General features: G+C 38.3%; 1 protein-coding gene across 7 annotated transcripts in view; it reads left to right on the top strand.

Moving 5' to 3' along the window:
• MTMR2 (myotubularin related protein 2) overlaps window positions 1-20,006 on the top strand; it is an 83,726-nt gene that overhangs the window by 31,021 nt on the left and 32,699 nt on the right. For 5 of the 7 annotated variants that reach the window (XM_036428362.2, XM_045577452.1, XM_036428363.2 and 2 more), the window contains 2 exons: window positions 1,943-2,048; window positions 19,288-19,363. In XM_036428362.2, the coding sequence (XP_036284255.1) occupies window positions 1,943-2,048; window positions 19,288-19,363 (182 nt within the window). Of the gene's footprint in view, window positions 1-1,942; window positions 2,049-13,124; window positions 13,161-16,339; window positions 16,425-19,287; window positions 19,364-20,006 lie in introns of those variants that run through there. The other 2 variants (XM_036428366.2, XM_045577454.1) reach the window with 2 other exon arrangements.

The following is a 20,006-nucleotide window of genomic DNA, read 5'->3' as shown; positions in this document are numbered from 1 at the left end:
CAGAGTAAGGAGGATGGAGGGAGGAAGAGAGAGAAGGAGAAAGAAGAGAGAACAGAAAGACATGGATTTGTTGTTCCACTTATGCATTCATTAATTGGTTGTTGTATGTGCCCTGACTGGGGATTTGAACCCACAACCTTGGCATATCTGGATGATGCTCTAACAAACTGCTCCACCTGACCAGAGCTGTGAGGGGAGAATTCTGTTGAGATTGTGAGGGAATTTATTCACTATGGAATAAAGATTCCAGTATAAATAAATGTTAGGATGAGTTAGAAGTGGAAGAAAGACTTGGACAGGGAAAATGGATGGAGGAAGAAACACATAGTCAGTCTAGAAGCTCTGGCATTTTTGAAGAGAAGCTTAGGACGAAAAGGATAACAGCAATGTTTGGATTGATTGTAGTGAAGTATATGGGCCTAGGAAAACAAGACGAAGTTGTTATTTTTTACTTGATTAGATTAGCAGACTGCAGTCTTTGCTTCCTTTTAAATGCCTTGCTCATTACAAGATTCCTAATAGGAGGTGGTTGTGCTACCAAAAATCTCTAGTCTAATGTGAAAAGTGTTATGTGCCATTTCACAGACGTCTATGAAAGTATAGAAAAATTTAGTTTCAGCTAAAAGTCCTGGGCAAGACTTCGTGGAAAGCTAGCATTTTACTGGGTTTTAAAGAGTAGGTAGGATTTTAATAAACAGATTGGGACAAAGGGGCATTCTATTTTGAATGGCTTGAGCAAAGGTATGAATTTAGGAAAATACAGAGCTCATTTGTAGGAATATCAGAGAATAAAAGTAACTGTAGCATGTGATTACTTAGTAGAAGAAGTGGATGTTTAAGATAGGTGGACATTTAAGATAGGCATATTAGAAGTATAGAATTTGATATTGGCCTGGTTGCTCAGTGGTTGAGCATCGACCTATGAACCTGTTTTGATTCCGAGTCAGTGCACGTGCCCGGGTGGTGGGCTCAATCCTCATTGTGGAGTGTGCAGGAGGAAGCCAATCAATGATTCCCTCTCATCATTGATGTTTCTATCTCTCCCTCTCCCTTCCTCTCTGAAATCAATAAAAATATTTTTTTTAATAAAGTGTAGAATTTGATTTGGTGGAAAGGTACAGGGTACAAACACAGGCTTATCTTTCTATCTTTATCTTCTGCTGTTCTGCTTGTCCAGCCCTGTTGAACTATTTGTGGTTTCTCAAATATTCTGTGGTCTATGATGATTCCGTAACTTTGCAGTGCCTTTTGTTAGTTTTGAAATTCCCTTATTTGTCAGCCTTGCAGTTTCCTCTTTCAAGACTCAGTTGAAATATCATCTCCTCTGTGAAATCTTCTGTGAACTTCCTAGGTAGAGTTAGGTGCTTCCTTTTCTTTTCTCTTCTTGTAATGGGCAGGTGTGTATTTGTCCTATCTACCCATCTCTATCTCTATCTCTGTCTCTGTCTCTGTCTCTGTTTCTGTCTCTGTCTCTCTCTATCCCTATCCCTATCTCTGTCACCTCTATCTCTGTAGTCATAAGTCATTATTACATTGCATTTATTTATTGTCTGCCTCAGCCATATGCTTGTGAGCTTCATGAACACTGTGATTCTATCATATTTATCTCCAGTTCATAATGCTTCATATGTAATGGTTTTGCACATGATTGTTCAGTGAATGTTCACTGGATGAAAGAATGGGTGAATTGGATAAAAAGAACTAGCCGGGAATATTTTCCATGAGTATTGGGGAAGTCTTCCAGAGGGAGCATGGAGGGTAAGAATACTTACCCATGCCGGAATACAGAGTTTGCCATTTATCCGTATTTGGAGATAAGATTGAGTGGGCAAAGTATGACTAGTTGGCAGAGGAAGTTTTGATAAATAATGGAGTTCTAATGAAAATTTCTGAAATAGGAAAGTCCCATTTTTCAAACATACTGTTGCTTTTTATTTTACAGTGCTTCCACTTCTCATTCAGAGAATTCAGTGCATACAAAATCTGCTTCTGTTGTGTCATCGGATTCCATTTCAACTTCTGCAGACAACTTTTCTCCTGATTTGAGGGTATGTATACTATTTCTAAGTTCTGAAGAAGTATTCTCTGTTAGTATTTGTGGCCAACGCTATCAATGTAACCTTTAACTGAGTAAGCAGGAGATACTCATGGAATATTCTCAAAGACCTCACTCAAACTTTATAAAATATCTCAGAACAGGCCAGCAAATTGGGAAGTCTTATTTAGTTGAAAAAGAAAATGTGTAATTCATCTCTATGTTTAGTAACTTTTAAGTTCTTAGCCAAAAGATAAGTAATGAATTTCATTGTGGTATAAAATATTTTTATGATTACTCCCATAATGATGGCCAGTAATGGATAACATTTATTGAGGACTTTCCATGTGCCAGTATTGTTCTAAGTTCTCTGTGAAATATCTCTTATGAAATTTCTGCCACTTCTGTGAGGTAGAGATTACCAATCTCTATTTTACACATAATAAATAACTAAAATTAGTAACATGTCCAATGTCTCTCTTAAATACTGTGCTATTTTTGCTACACATCTCATTATAGTTTTTAAGTATTTATTTAGTGTAGGCTTTGTTGCTTTGAACTTAACCAGATTGGAAATATCCTGAAGCACTTTGTACATTTTTGGATTCATCTCCTTTTCTATAACTGCTTGTCTATGAATAATGGACAAAATGAATTTGATTTTTAAATTTATCTCAGGATCTTTTTATTCTGGTTTAGTAACTTTTCTCAGTGTTACACTTTCACAATTTTAACTAAAACATTTTTATTAATGAAGTCATTTGCTCTTGAGCTCATATTTTATGCCTGTTGTCCCTTCAGATTTAACATTAGATGCAAAAATACCCTGAATTATTGATTCCCTTAGCACAAGAGTACCAAGGGAATCTGTTAAATTTATGCACCAGCTCCATGACTGAAGGAATTAGCTTCATTAGTGGCATATTCAGCATCTTTCACAAATTTATGGGGTCCTCAGAATGTTTTTAATTGATGAATGAAGAGACAGTTGTTAAATGTAAACTAAGGAGAAGATGGCTTTGGTTAACAAAGGTTAACTGTACTTTCCATAGTCAAGTGCCTACAGTAACAGAAAAAAAAGAAAGAAAACGAATATGTTAGCCTGCCTGTTACCTGTCTTATCATTTTTAAGGACATCTTTGATTGCTAGATATATCGTTGCTTGAATCAGTCTTTTTGTCAATTGTGGGAGAGAGATGAATGAATAACATTATGTTAAATGTTAGTATCATTTAAAAAATGCAGCCTAAGCCTATCGATGATTCTCTCTCTCATTGATGTTTCTCTTTCTCTCTCCCTCTCCCTTCTTCTCTGAAATCAATAAAGAAATATATTTTTAAAAAATGCAGCCTGTTTTTAATATATGTTTCAAAGGTGGGGTGTGGGAATGGATATGCTTCTAATAATTGGAGAAAAAAAACACAACGTAGCCAGCTGTTGTGATAAACATTTATACTTAACTCATCTTATTTAGCTTTCACAACAATCCTATGAAACAGACATTAACTCATTTATTTATTTATTAAAATATATTTTTATTGATTTCAGAAATGAAGGGAAAGGGAGAGAGAGATAAAAACATCAGTGATGAGAGAGAATCATTGATTGGCTGCCTTCTCCAAAACCCAACTGGACATTGAGCCCGCAAACTGGGCATGTATGTGCCTCTGATCGGAATCGAACTGGGATCCTTCAGGCCACAGGGCGACACTCTATCCTCTGAGCCAAACCAGCCAGGGCTATTACTTCATTTGACCGAAAAGAGAAACCTGGTATTCCGAAGAGGTGCGTTAACCCATTGCTTGAAGGCACACAGGTGTTCCCTTATGTGGGCTCAGGTTGGTCATATTTCTCTCAGCACATTACCCAGAGAGACTACCTTTCCATGGTTGTCCTGTTTTTTGAAATGTGAAGTGAAGTTTTTATAATTAACAAGAGTATCTTTAATACGTTTTTGAGGTAGACATAGCAATTTAAAAAAATATATTTTATTGATTTTTTTATAGAGAGAAAGGGAGATAGTTAGAAACATCAATGAGAGAAAAACATCGATCAGCTGCCTCCTGCACATACCGTACTGGGGATGTGTGCACAACCAAGGTACATTCCCTTGTCCGGAATCGAACCTGGGACCCTTCAGTCCGCAGGCTGACACTCTATCCACTGAGCCATACTGGTTAGGATGACTTAGTAATTTTTAATATTATCTAATAAATGGGAATTGCTTTTCTAAATCAAGAAAACAAGGGTGTTTGTAATAAAACCTGATTTCCCTCCTCCCCAATTTTGTTAATGATATTTTACTTTTAGTATATATACCCTTGTTGGCCATAAAATGGTAGTACAGACAGTCCTTGGGTTACATTGTTTTGTGGTTATGTTGCCATCTCCATTTATTTATAAAAAAAAAAGTTCTGTCACTTTGACGTGTGTACATATGTGCTTTATATTTTTTATTTATTTACCACAAGTAAAGGTCAGGAATTGTTACCTTTCTTTAAATTTTTTTTTTTCCTGTTTCACTTCATTACTGCTGTGTATGTGCTCCATGTGAGTGACGTAGTTGCTTATGTAGGTGGATTCCTACTTACAATGAAAATCGCATTACATCATGATATAGGTATAGATCTCCGATGTAAACCGAGAACCTACTGTATTTAGTTAATTTTAGTTAGAATTAACCACAAACAGATATGCGTTGTTCTTTGACTGATGGGCGGTTGAGCTTTAGGTATGAGGGGTGCTTGGTACAGTGGTTTTGTTGTAGATTTGGGGAAGAATGTCAAAGATGATGACAAGTTTCAACCCTAGTGACAATTATGCTTCACTTGTCTATCTGACTGCACTCCCTTTGTGTACCTTCCTCAGCTGCACAAGGTAACTCTAACGTGTCCGCATCTCTTGCTTTCCTCCTTGTTCTTTTTTCCTTATGCTCCTTCTTTCTCAGGGCTTCAGCTATTATCTCTTTATGGGTGACTCCCACATCTTTACCTTGTGTTGATCTTCTCAGCCTCTGACCCCTCCTATCAGTTGCTTGCTAGACAGTCGCACTAGGATGCTGTCATGTCATGATCATAGTGCAGTCATAAATCTGTTCAAGTTCAGCTGCTATTGTAAGGTATATGACACCTTGGAAAAGTTGCTTAACTTCTATAAGTGTGTTATTGAATTAAATGGATTCATTTGCTTGTGTGCATCAAAGCCCAATAAAATGTGAATAGGAATTGCAGCAAAGAAAGTAAAGGTTTATTTAAGGAAATGGTATCAAGCACTTAGATACTGGTGAGCTAGTAGTCTAAAACCTGGCTCTCCCATGGCTTCAGGGTATTGGTTATATAGGAGTGGAAATCATTAATTATGCTGCCTGAGGGTGTTAGGGTTAGGGTTGTAGCCTTACTGATTGGTCAGAGCCAGAATAAGGAGTAGTTGATCATTGCATATGGTCCTGATATAACCCATGGGGTTAGTCTGTTGGTTTCGAAAGGTTGTGGTCAGTAGGGTCATTCTGCTTTCGTGGGTCTGGGGGCTGAAACATAACTGAGGTCAAAATGTTATCTTCAGTTTGACTGAACTATGGTCGACAGACCTGAGACTTTGAAGATAGTTTAAGGATGACTAGAACCTATTGACCTGCAGGCTTAATGATTACAAAAGTGGATGTGCAGCATTTGCAAAAGTAGAAGGATCTGGTTGAAAGGAGGCAAGTGAGTCATGGTGTTATTAGAATTAAGGAAAAAGTCATATTAAATAAATGGAGTGCCTGTGCATTCACAGTGGTCCATTACCTCACTTATAAATGGGAATAAGAATACTACTTCTTTTTCAGGGCTATTATGAGCTAAATGAATAATGATCTTCTGAAAACAGTGCATTAACTGGGCCAGTGCATGATGATAGATTCCTTGGTTTGAGGCAAAATGAAAGTAATTGAGGCAATATTTTATCTTTCTACCTATGTACTTTTATTCTGTTTTGATTTGGGCAGATATTCTATTATGTATCATCCTTTTTGGGAAGGACTATGCTTTATCACAAGATTATCTCTTTATAACTTTTTTGTTTTTTTAAAAAAATCTCCCTTTTAATGAAATTACTAGAGGCTTGGTGCACGAAATTTGTGCACAGGTAGGGTTCCTAGGCCTGGCTGGTGCTCAGAGCCAATCTGTGGAGTGACCAGTGGGGCGATTGGGTCCCCACTTACACCCGCCTTGGCCTAGTGCTGCCTATTCTCCTGCTCCATTATCCTGCCATGGTCCTGCTTTCATTGGACCCGGCAGTGTGTCCACTGCCACCTGCTGCCAGCACCATGTCACCAACGCCTGCCATGTTCTGTGCCACATGGTTCTTTGCCATGTTCGTGCCTGCCCCCCCTCCCCACACACACACACACACACCTACCTTGGCTGACTGGTACTGCCCACTTGCCAGCCCCGCCCCTCCACTGCCAGTCAGGGCCTGTGGGCTAGAAGCAGTCCTGCATTGAGTATCTGCCCCCTGGTGGTCAGGGTGCATCATTGCTACTGGTCATTCCGTTGTTTAGTCAATTTGCATATTAAGGTTTTATATAGATACTAGAGGCCCGGAGCATGACATTTGTGCACAGAGTGGGGGGGGTGTCCCTCAGTCCAGCCTGCACCCTCTCCAATCGGTCCCCTCAGGGGATATTCAACTGCCCATTTAGGCATGATCCTGGTGTAATCGAGCCTAAATGGGTAATTGGACAGCCCTCTTACAGTCCAGGACTGCAGGCTCCCAACTGCTCGCCTGCCTGCCTTCCTGATTGCCCCTAACCGTTTCTGCCTGCCAGCCTGATCACCCCCTAACCACTCTGCTTCCAGCCTGATTGATGCCTAACTCTCCCCTACCAGCCTGTTTGCCCCTAACCACCCTCCCCTTCAGGCCTGGTCCCCCCAACTGCTTTCCCCTGTAGGCCTGGGTCCCACCCAGCTGCCCTTCTTTGCAGGCCCAGTCACCCCCAACTTCCCTCCTCTGCCATCCTGGTCACCCCTAACTGCCCTCCCCTGTTTGCCTGATCACCTACAGTTGCCCTCCCTTGCAGGCCTGGTCCCTCTCAACTGCCCTCCCCTGCTGGCCATCTTGTGGTGGCCATCTTGTGTGCAAATGGGGCAGCCATATTGTGTTAGAGCGATGGTCAGTCTTCATATTACTCTTTTATTAGATAGGATAGAGACCTGGTGCATGGGTGGGGGTCAGCTGGGTGTCCTGGATCAGGGTGGGAGTTCCCTTGAATGTGGGGTGGCCTGGGCGAGGGGCTTGTGGTGGTTTGCAGGCCGGCCACACCCCCTGGTGGCCCAAGCAGAGGCCCTGGTATCTGGAATTTATTTACCTTCTACAATTGAATCTTTATATCCTGGAGCCGAGTCAAGCCTCCTGTTTGCCCTCTGGCTGCAGCCATTTCTGTTGGAATTTGTTTACCTCTATAATTGAAATTTTGTACCCTTAAGTGGAGATTTAGGCCGGCAAGGGCAGGTTGAAAAGCTTGGCTAACCCAAGCTTCCCTCCTGCTCTTTGTGGCTGTAGCCATCTTGGTTGGGTTTATTTGCATATTTGCTCTGATTGGCTGGTGGGCATGGCTTGTGGGCATAGCAGAGGTATGCTCAATTTGCATATTACTCTTTTATTAGATAGGATTGATAAAAGGTGGTAGTTGTTACTGTGGTTATTTTCATGTTTTGAGTTATTGAAAAAAAGGTCTACAGCCCCATGTTATTTCCCCATTATCCCTCAGTGTCTTCTGTTTATTTTCATCTTGTAATAGTGTGGTCAATTTGAGAACCATTTTGATTACTAATTAAAATCTATAATTTTACATTTGGGTTTACTCTTCGTGTTGTACATTCTGTGGGATTTGATAAAAGTATAATGACATGTTTACATTATTCTGTATCACACAGAGTAGTTTCTTTGCCTTAAAAAATAATCTGCACGTCACCTCTTTTTCCTTCTCTCCCCTTTCCTTGCAGCCAGTGAACTTTTTACTGCTTGCATAGTTTGGCCTTTTCCTACATGTCATCTAATTCTAATGCATAGCCAGATTGCCTTCTTTCACTTAGAAACCTTTAAGGTTTCTTTATTTATTTTTGTTACTTGATCATTTATTTTTTTCACTGAATAATATTTCTTTGTATGGATATAACACAGTTCGCTTATCCATACACCTACTGAAGGACTTTCAGTTGCTTTCAAGTTTTAACATTAAAGAACAGCTTGCATATTAAGATTCAAATTTGAATGTTTTACTTTTTAAAAATAAAAATAAAATATTTACTGTTGAAAGTATTAGATATGTCCCCTCCCCCACCTCCACCCCCATTGAAGGTTTTCTTGATATTAGGTACATTGATTTCCTAGGGATGCTGTAACAGTGTACTTACTGCAAACTAGATGGCTTAAACAACAAATGTTCTCTCACAGTTCTGGAGCATGAGGGGGTTAGGGGGATTGTGGTTTGGGACTTGGAAGGGCAGCAAGATACTTCACAAGGAGATGGAAAAACAAATGTTTGCTAAAATTGTTTGCTGGAACACAGAGAGGACTTTGAATAAATGGGCCTTGCTAGGTTCCTCTCTGTCCATCGCACATCTATAATAATAAAAGCATATATGCTACTTAGGCCAGGCCTCCTTCCGGATGAAGCCAGGGCTGCAAGGGCCAAGGCAAGCAAGCTGTGACCAGCTGGTAGGCTGTGGCAGGTGGGCAGAGCCTCCCTCTGTGAGGGAAGCCTAAGTCCCAGGTGCCTGCTGGTGGCCAGAGGAAAGCTGGTGCCAGCATTTGGGGGAAGGAAGGCCTACTCTTGCACAAATTTTGTGCATCGGGCCTTGAGTTAGTTTATTTTAAACCAAAGTTACATGTTATGCTATGTCCCTTCCTGGAGCAGGTCCTCTGTAAATTCTTTTAGGCTGGGAAAGGAGGGTGGTCAAAGGCTCTCTCTGAGTCTTTGTTCCTTAATAACCAGTTTAAAATCAGTATCCTAAAAGGCATATGTTGGAGTGGCAAACTGCTTCCCTTACCTCTTTCTTAACTGCTGGTGAAGTCCAACAGTTTTTGGTTTTCTTGGCGTGTGGATCCCATCACTTCAGTCTCTGCCTTGATGGTTACATGGCAGCATTCTCCCTATATCTCTCTGTCTTCACAGAGCTGTCTTGTAATAAAGACAACATTCATGTTGGATTAGGGGTCTGCCCTACTCCACTGTATCCTTATCTTAACCAATTACATACCATGACTCTATCTGCAGTGACCCCATTTCTCTCATTGTCATAATTAGCTAACTTATATTAATAATAGGAAGAAAGCAAAGGCGAGGCCAGACATCATTATGAGCATGGTCATCTGGGCAGCTTCACCAGGAAGCTACAGTTCCACACTCCTGTTTCCTGCAGAACCCTGGGGAAAGGGATCAAACAAAGAAATGGGTGCATGCGCAGTGAAGTCAGGGTGACTAGGGAAGGTGCTTGTCTGTCAGTCTTACCTGGGAAAAAGGTAATTGCCTAGGGGGTGAAGCTACTACAAGCAAGTGAAATCTTGGAAGGTTAAATCTCTGGGCAAAGAATTCTCTCTCTCTTTTGCCTCTTTGCTCCTGCTCCCTTACTCTCTTGCTTTGTGACCTGTACTCTCTGGTGCGCTAGCCCTTCATGTGACCTTAAGCAGTAGTGTGGCCATGCAGACCCCAGATGCAATGGATTGCTGCTGGGAACACAAGCTAAGCTAGCCAGATGCTGGCCTAGACTGGGCAGAGGCTTTAATCCTAGCCTTGCTGAAAAAAAGATGGACTTCTTCCATGGTGAGACAGGGGAAATGCAACATTGGAAACCCAGGGGTTTAATTCCACAGAAATAAATATCACTCATTCTCCAGTGCGAGTCTCAGGAAATCACTTTCCTTGCAACATTGCAAGAATTCCATTTCCATTGGCAACAGCTGGGGACACTGAGGGCACTCCACCTTTCTAGATAAGGTCACATTCTGATGTACTGTCAATTAGGACTTCAACCTATCTTTATCTGTAGGAGGGCACAATTCAAACCGTAGCAGGAAGTGATGCTTTTCAGACTGTATTTCTGAAGATGTTGTTGAATCATTGATGTGATGTAATGGTATCACTGCTTGCTAATTGTGGTTTCAGCTCAAAACCAAATTGTTCTTAGCAATGTTATGAAAGGAAAGAGCTTCCTTGTGTTTGAATTTGGATGTGCTTTCAAATATATAACCAATAAGATCCATCCCAGATGCCAGTCTTTGACTCTACCCTGTTCATATTTTATTTGCATAATTACATAATTCATTTGCTTACTTTGTGGTTTGTTAGTTTTGGAAGAAAAAGGGGTTCTATGGAAAGTAACCTCATATGGAGATCTGATTATAAATTCCTAACTGGGCTGGCCATGGTGGGGAGTGATGCCCCAGGAATATAACTTTAGTTAAAGGCTTATCTTTGCCTTAAGCCCTGTTCATTGTTTCAGTGCATCCAAATAACATACCGTATTTTTCGGACCATAAGACGCACTTTTCCCCCCCCAGAAGTGGGGGGAAAAAGTCACTGCGTCTTATGGTCCAAATATAGCCTACACATATACTTTAAAAAAAAAGTTTTTTTACTTGCCCGGCTCTGTGTGGTCTCTGTGTGCTTGCCCGGCTCTAAAATGGGTCTAAATGCTGCTGTTTACTTTACAGGGTTGATTACATGTGTTTATGACTGTGATGTTGGGTTTTTTTTGTTTTTTGTTTTTTTTAAAATATATTTTATTGATTTTTAACAGAGAGAAAGGAAGAGAGATAGAGAGCTAGAAATGTCGATGAGAGAGAAACATCGGCCAGCTGCCTCTTGCACACCCCCTACCGGGGGATGTGCCCGCAACCAAGGTACATGCCCTTGACCGGAATCGAACCCGGGACCTTTCAGTCCGCAGACCGACGCTCTACCACTGAGCCAAACCGGCTTCAGCGATGTTGGGTTTTAATGCACATAAAATATTTTAGGACACTATTTGTTTCAGAATCTTTTTTTCTTCATTTCCCTTCTCTAAAAACTGGTGCGTCTTATGGTCCGGAGCGTCTTATGGTCTGAAAAATACGGTACCTTTAAATGCCCCCTTTCAGATCCCTCCTGAAGCATGGACATCTCCTGCCTTGCTTTCTCTTACCTTCATGTAATCTTCCTTCCCTTCCTTTAATTTCAAGTGTAGAAAAGTAACTGGAAAACTATTATTCTCTAGAGCCTTTGGGATCTTGCTCCCCGGCATAACTTCAGTTTGGCTCAAATAAATGCATAAGATTCTTTACGAGTTTGGAAGTTTCAATCAAGTTGTATTAAAAAAAAATAGACTAAAGTAAAATTGATGTAAAAACGATTTTCTTCAATAGAATTATTCAATGAAGAACAAGTTCATTATTTTTTCCTCTACTGTTTTAGTACATAAAGAAACTGGCGGATAATTTGTAACTTCCACAGACTCATTTTTCACTTTCAGATGATTTTAATTTATTGTTTTGCAGAGTTCAAAAAATTTCTTTCCTGTTTATCTGTCATCTGACATTCCATGTGAAAACTGATCCATAAACTTACCACTTGCAGATCAGCTTTACGGATAAGGTTTCTGAAATTTCTTTATAATGATTTCCTGATCAGAGAGAGAAGGAGAGATGGGAGGTGGGTTAAAGTCACGTGGAAATTCACAGAGCTTGATAAAGAGGGCATGAAAGACAATGGTTGGGGAGAGAGCACAACTGAATTGATTTTAGCAATATAAAAAGAATTATAAATTTCTATCTGTGTGTTTTTCACCAGTAAGATTTTAATGTGAGTTATAGACTTCTTGATAATAAGAAAAGGATTAAGTATTGTATTCAGTATTGTATTTAAAGAGCAGACCTTTATAATCTATCTGTTGATATAATCAGGGAAGCAACCGGTTCTAAGGGGAAACAGGTCGGATAGTCAATTAATAACATTATTTTGAACCAGCAAGAGAAAAGTGTTTTATGTACTCCAGGGGATTTCTCCAGGAGGGGATTTTTCTCCTCCTCTCAGAGCTGGGGAGAGTTATATAACTTTTTCCCGCTAAAGTTATTTCCATGTGAATGTAGAAAAACCTGATGAAGTAAATCAGTCTGGCTTTGCTGCTTTAATTCCACCTTGTAGAAAGGTAGGTTCCTGTTATTTCTGAGTAGTTCTCTTGTTTTGATCTTACCTCCTTTATTTGTTATATTTGCATTTCTTCTTTCATTACTAACATATCTTAAATGTAGTTCTTCTCAAGTAAAAATTAATTAGTTGTATTTGTTTATTATGCCTCTGGTCAAATTTAACTACTTTTTCCAACATATTGATGCCTGATTTTAAGGCTCCCATGAGGCCCTTTTGTTTATGGAGAGATGCCAAATTTTAGAAGTTAAAGGCAAAAAAATGAAGGACTTAGTATGCTGCCATAATGCTGAAATCACTCTTCTTACTGCTTTTTTAAGAATAAGGTGCTCTTTATTCTGTAGTTAAATCTAGAAGTCAGTAGTTAAAGAATTGTCGAGGCTGTGGTTCTCTTTATGTCATGCTGTCTCAAATATTAACTCTGTGTATGTAATTTTGTATAATATATCTAAAATTTTATTTATGGAATTAGGGAGATATTGTGTTTATTGTGATTAGATTGTAAGGTTTCTTTAATCCCTATTTGTTTTAGAGCAGAGAAACAAAGCACCATATGAATAGAATATTGTGAGATGAGGTGAAAACTTCTATTAATTTGTCTGTTACGTACTTCTTACAATTTAATATAGCATCTTGCAACTGTCTCATTTCATACAAATCTGTAAGGTAGATATTATTTTGATATAAATCTGAAAGTCAGACTCAGAGATGTTAGTATGGTGGCAATATATATTTTTTTTTTTTTTTGCTATAGGGTCATTAGGATATAACAACTTAAGCTTTTGCTGTACACCACAAATTTTTTGTATAGAAGTCTTAATTTTGATTTCTTCCTTTCAGCTTAATTGCCCTCAGGCAAACCCCCCTCCCCCCACAAAAAAGCAGAACAAGTGGATTATATTTTTGGTGACATGGCATATTTGAGAATGACTTCCTGTTACCATCAATCATATTAGAGAGGTCATAGCATTTTTCTTCAAAGATCTGATAACATTTTGTTGTCTTCTAGAATATGTTGATAAATCTGAAGCCAGCCTGATCTTGCTATTGTAAGATCAAGGGTCTAGTAATAATTAATGTCGTTTTTCAACATTCGTTTAAAATCTTGCTTGGTGTTGACATAACCTTCAAACACGTGGTATCTACAGAACGTGTGAAGTGCAATTAACAAGTTTTGCTTGAAAAAGTTTGTGTTTGGTTTGGTTTTTGATGCAAAACTAGGGCTAAGAAGATGGCGGATGAAGAGCATATTCGGCACTGCATGCTTTACGAGTTCCAATTAGGAAGAAAAGCAAGTGAGGCTGCAAAAAACATCTGTAGTGCTCTTGGTCAAGATGCAGTTAGCGCCAGAAAATGCCAGCGTTGGTTTGAGAAATTTCGCGAGGGAAATTTTTCGTTAGATGACAAGTGTGGTCGAGGCCGTGTGTCCAATTTTGATCAAGAAGCTCTTCAAGCTCTTTTGGTGCAAAATCCTCAAATTACCCAACAAGAGCTTGCAACAACTTTAAATTGTTCACAAAAAACAATTTCCAATCAATTGCGTGCACTTGGCAAAGTCCAAAAGTTTGGAAAATGGGTTCCTCATGAGTTGACCGACAACAACCGTAATCAAAGAGTCACAATTTGCAGTTCGCTCCTCTCTTGTCAAAACCATTTGCGGTTTTTAGAGCAAATTGTTACCGGAGATGAAGAATGGGTGCTGTATGTTAATTTGAAAAGGCGGCCTCAATGGTTGGACAAAAATGAGGCTCCGCAGCCCACGCTAAAACCTGACTTGCATGCGAAAAAAGTGATGTGTGTTTGGTGGAATTTTAAAGGAATTCTTCATTATGAACTTTTACCATCTAACCAAACCATTACAAGTGCAGTGTATAGTGCCCAATTGGAAAGGTTAGCCCAAGCTTTAAGAGAAAAAGAACCCGCGCTGATTAATCGGAAGGGCGCAATTCTTCACCACGATAACGCACGACCGCATACTGCAAGAATCACTGCTGAAAAACTGCGCCAGTTGGAATGGGAAGTTCTCCCTCAACCTGCATATTCTCCTGATATTGCCCCTTCCGATTACCATTTGTTTCGTTCTTTGCAAAACTTTCTTCTTGGAAAAAAATTTAATGATGAAGAATGCCTCAAAAATGCATTGACCGAATTTTTTGCATCAAAATCACAAGAATTTTACAACAGAGGGATTAAAATGCTTCCTGAGTGTTGGGCACAAGTAGTAGAAAACAACGGCAACTATATTGTTGATTAAATTTTGTTGTATTGTTTAAATAAATTCAATTTAAAAAAGTATTAGAAAACGACATTAATTATTACTAGACCTAATACATTACTTTCTCTCTCTCTCTCTCTCTCTCTCTCTCTCTCTCTCTCTCTCTCTCTCTCTCTCTCTCTCTCTCCCCCTATGTACTTAGTTTGTCTTGTAATTATTAATTTTTAAATATATTTTATTGATTTTTTACAGAGAGGAAGGGAGAGGGATAGAGAGTTAGAAACATCAATGAGAGAGAAACATCGATCAGCGGCTTCCTGCACACCCTCCACTGAAGATGTGCCCACAACCAAGGTACATGCCCTTCGACCAGAATTGAACTTGGGACCTTTCAGTCCGAAGGCCTACGCTCTATCCACTGAGCCAAACTGGTTTTGGCTGTCTTGTAATTCTTATATAGTTCAAAAGAATTTGCTAAGAAGTACTTAGCTATATCTCTGTTCATTTTTTAAGTATGTGGAATCTGATAAGCTATTTTTATCAACAAGCTTAGAAAGTCAATTATTTCAAAAACATATTCTTCCATTATGTATTGGATTATTGTTCCTATTCTGTTTTGACTTTTTTCTTTAGGATATACAGTTCTTTCATTGGTTCTTTATCATCTTCCTTCATGATTTTTACCTCTATTCTTTTTCTATAAATCCGTAGAGCAATTTTTATGATTGGCCTCAACATAAATGTTGTTTTCTGAATAATCAATATAGCTCTTAATTCTAACACAGATTTTATTTCTTCTATTACATTTTTAATTTTTTTGCAGTCATTCTTTATTTGTCCCATTTTTCTTAGTCTCAGTGCTAAGAGACTTATGGCCTTTGTTCCTGGTCCTACGGGAATATGGCTAATTTCCTTTTGACTATGCCAGCTAGTTTATAAAGTGTCTTGTAATGCATATAGAGAATTATTTTCAGAAGACTGCTCTTTTGTTGAGCATCAGGCTGATACTTCCTTTTCCTTGTCAAATAATCTTTTTTCTAGGCCCAATTTTTTCTCTTATGTTTGATGAAAGATAGCCATGTTCAAAACAAATGATGACGAACATATGTAGAGTATGGGTTGCCCTTGGCCTTGCTCTGTCCACTTGTTTGAGTTCTTTTTATATCTTTTGGCTCTAACATAAATTATTTATACATAACCTCTGGTGTATACCTATTGTTAAAAGTCTGTCATTTAGTGTAGCTTTTCTGGACAAAGTTGGGATCTTGTCTTACCTTCTCTTCGTTGCCCTTATTCTCTGACATACTGGTCAGAAAGCATACTGGTATAGGAGAGGCTGTGGCTCTCAGTATGCACCGAGTTCCCTGTCTTTTTTTCTCACATTACAAAGCTTTACTTCTTACACCTCTTAGGTTACCCTGTACCCCTTCCAGAACTACCTTCCTCTCCACTCCTGTAGAGTACATACATTCTTGGATATGCAAATTCCTTCTGAATTTCAAAAAGAGAGGAAGGTGGTCATGGGAATAACACTGTAGCAGCTACAAGAAAGTATACCTCTGAAATATAGGAACTACTTGCCCAGCTTTGTAAGGGATATAATCTTTGTATTTCCAAATCATGTGGTAGACAATGGGCAGAAGATAAAGACTTTCACAAGTATATCATTGTTTGATTTTTTTTAAAAAAGTACTCTGTTATTATTTGTATCATTTTTATCTAATTGTGTTGTTTTCATAATCAGTAGAAATTGTTACCAGAGTTTGTTAATCAGTTTAGCCTCAATTTTTAATTATTTGTAGTAGGAAATGTTTATTGAATATATATAGTATGTCAACACTGATATAAATGCCTTTAGTATATTAACTAATTTAATTTTTATAAAATCCTTTTGTGCGTTACTATAATTATTATCATGTTATAGATGGGGAAATGAGGCAATAAAGAAGTTGGACAACCAGACTAAGAATACCTAGCTAGCATGTAGAATAGTCAGGATATGAGTCCAGGTAATCAACATACTTGCAAATTGCATCTTTATCCTGTTTTTCTGCATCCTCACAGACTCAGTTTACTTCCTTTTTTCTTGCCTCTCTCCTTCCTTCCCTGCTTCTGTCTCGTCCTTTCTTCTATGATTATGTTACATATTAGGTACTGGCAATTAGATGTCATTAAAATATATGACCTTTTTGAGTTTTAGAATTTGGAATATAAAAGGTACATATATGTAAATATATATTTTTATTCTTTAGGTATTGCAATAAGGTTACTTTATGAAATAAAACATTGTACTTTCAGAAGTATGAATTTGTTCAGATTGCAGATTTATTGAACAGAATTAATTCTTTGTAGTTCTTAGCTTATTGGTCTTAGTTGAGTACTGAGCTATGGTAATGATGTCTACTCCTCCCTAAGCACCTGATTTAAACTAAGGAATAATTTTTTTGTTTTGTTATTGAATGATTTTTAGAGAGAGAGGAATCAGAGGAGGGGGGAAAAAGAGAGAAAGGAGAGAAAGAGATTTGTTGTTCCACATATTTATGCATTCACTGGTTGATTTCTGTATGTGCCCTGACTGGGGATTGAACCTACAAATTGGGCTATCAGGACGACCCTCTAACCAAGTAAGCTACCTGGCCAGGGCAAACTAAGAAATAATTTGAGTATCTGGAAGATTAGATTATGCCCAATCCAAGCACCACTTGCACATGAAATGTGGCTGTTGAGCACTTGAAATGTGGCTAGTCTGGATTGAGATGTGTCGTGTATATATAAAATACCCTCTGGATTTTGAAGGCTTGGTATAAACAAATATATAAAATGTCTTATTAATATTTTAAAAATATTTGTTGCATGCTGAAATGACAGTAATTTCGATTTATTGGATTAAATGAAATATATTAAAATCACTTTTGCCTGTTTTTCTTTTTTTAATATATTTTTATTGATTTCAGAGAGGAAGGGAGAGGGAGAGAGAAAAACATCAGTGATGAGAGAGAAAAACATCAGTGATGAGAGAGAATCATTGATTGGCTGCCTGCTGCATGCCCCCTACTGGGGATCGAGCCTGAAACTTGGGCATGTGCCCTTGACCAAAATTGAACCTGGGACCCTTCAGTCTGCAGTCTGATGCTCTATCCACTGAGCCAAACTGGCTAGTACTGTTTTTATTTTTCTTAATGTGGCTTCTAGACAATTCAAAAGAACATATGTGGCTCATGTTACATTTCTAATGAGTATTTAAAAGTGTATAAGATAGGGTACCTCTTCTTTAGGAATCTGGTGGGGAAGAAGACAGGCACTTAGAGGGGGTGGTGCCAGATTGGAGCTCATGAACAGGAGGGATCTGACACAGTTTTGAGGGTCTGCGGAGGGTGTCCTTTAGGGAGTTAGCGCATTGTGTTTTCTTCCTTTTTAACCTGCTATCGGACTCTTAAGTCTACTTTTTCGATTGAAGTAAATGAAAGTCAGAAGCTTTAAAAAATGTTTGAGAATCATTTATTTTAGTAGTGTTGGTTCTCACTCTAATGAAACGAACCAAGGTTGAAGTAGAAGGCTTGTGTCTGCTTACAGATACCACTGCTTGGCCCTCCCCCAGAACTGGTTAGACAACAAAATGGATGGTGATGCTACTTGCTAGGTGTGGAATGCAGGTCAATTTGAAATCTGTTGAGTTCAAGATTATCTGTGGAACATCTATATGGGGAGGAACATTAATCAGTTGGATCTGTAGAAACAGAGCCCCAGAAAAATCTCTGCTGATAATGTAGATTGATGTTAGATGAAGTCATAGAGTATGAGATCATCAGGAGGTGAGTAAAGTGAAAAATGGACAAACCTCTGAGGAACCTCAAGAAAGGTTAAGAAAAGGGAATATAAAGGTCATTGAGAAAGAATGGCCAAGGGAATGTGCAGATAGTGTCAAAAGTAGCTAAGAAATAAAAACGAAGATGGAAATGTCCATTGTCTTTAATAATGAGCTGGTTATTGGGAAGAAAGTGGGTTATGTGGCAAAACCAGATTGCAAAAGGTTGAGGAATTAATGGAAGATTAAGAATTGTTGGCAATGAAGTTTGGGAGTGAAAGGGTTGGAGAGGAGAGGCTTGTGGTAGCTAATGGCTGTGTTTAATATGTGGGGTGTGTGTGTGTGTGTGTGTGTGTGTGTGTGTGTGTGTGTGTGTATGTATGTATGTATGTTCCTTCTGTCAGTTTAAATCCACAAGAAGCCTGGACTTACATTCTTGGAATCCAGTGTCGCATCTTTTGTAAGGGAGCTACTTAGTAAAACATTATTGATCATGATTTTGATTCATTTAATATCTCTTTTTTCAACAAGATTCTTTATCAATATCATTTCTAAATTCTCTAAATGATAAACCTACATAAAAGCTTGATTTTTGTCTGAATTTGAATACATTAAGGCCTTTAGACATGGTTTACTGGAAAGAAATTGGGCTTTTGTAGTCCACTAAAAACTATAATTCAAATCCAGATTTTGACACTTTTTAGCTATGTGATCTTGAACTAATTGTCAACTTCTGGCCTTTTTTTCCTCATCTAGGATTGAGGATAATAACACCTAACCTTACAGGGTTGAGCAGGATTCAATGAGGAAATGTGTAAAGCGTTTTGTAAATAATACCTTATACAAAGCAGTCACTCGGTAAATGCTCTGTAGAAAAATCGTAGCTTTATGTGTTGTGTTACACATGCCAACACTACAGTTTCTGTAATTTGATTTAAAGTAGTATGTATAATATAATGTTATTACTTTATATTAGAGCAAGTATACTTAGTTGAAATTCAGCGATAAATTAACTTTTGAGTAAAAAATATTTCCTTTCTTGTCCCCTCCTTCCCTTTCCAATCCAGGTCCTGAGGGAGTCTAACAAATTAGCAGAAATGGAAGAGCCACCCTTGCTTCCAGGAGAAAATATTAAAGACATGGGTCTGTAACAGTATTTTTTGCTGAATTTCCTTCTCCTTTCTGACTGTACAGACTATTCAGAACTTTCAATATACAGAGAAAGGGATCACTGTTCTGAAGCATTCTTTACTGCTTGCCTTCCCAGATGTAGTGTGTTATTTGCCTGGGCTTAGACCTGTTGGTTTTGTTTGTATTTTGACTGCTGGGAAACATGCACATCAAATATTCTGCTATTTCTCTAATTACTTTACTTTCATCGAAAATAAGTGATTTAAAAAACTTATTGCTGAATTCTGTGAAAGAAAATGTCATTATTTTGAATTACCACAGTAAGATATTGGGTTGCCTAGATAAGAAACATTGAATTACACTTTGTACAAGTAATTTTTCTGAAAACCCTTTCTGTTCTTTTTCTTTATTTTTTCCTACTCTGTATACACTCAGGTCAGTTTTTGGATGAAAATATTTCATCTTCATTGCAAAGCAAGCCATTTCCATATGGATGTGTACTTTTCTTTGTCCAGCCTATAGAACCAAGCATTAACTTATTTGTTTGAACTGGAAACTAGAAACAAGCATTTAAGCTATTTTTCTTTTGTCTTCATGATTTTACTTTATTTATTTCATTCTTTATTATTTAAAGTATTACATATGTCTCCTTTTC

The sequence above is a fragment of the Pipistrellus kuhlii genome, unplaced genomic scaffold (assembly GCF_014108245.1).
Source record: "Pipistrellus kuhlii isolate mPipKuh1 unplaced genomic scaffold, mPipKuh1.p scaffold_m20_p_9, whole genome shotgun sequence".
NCBI lineage: Eukaryota > Metazoa > Chordata > Mammalia > Chiroptera > Vespertilionidae > Pipistrellus > Pipistrellus kuhlii.
Note: the sequence above shows the minus strand (reverse complement) of the source record. Positions and strands in the feature narration are given on the sequence as shown.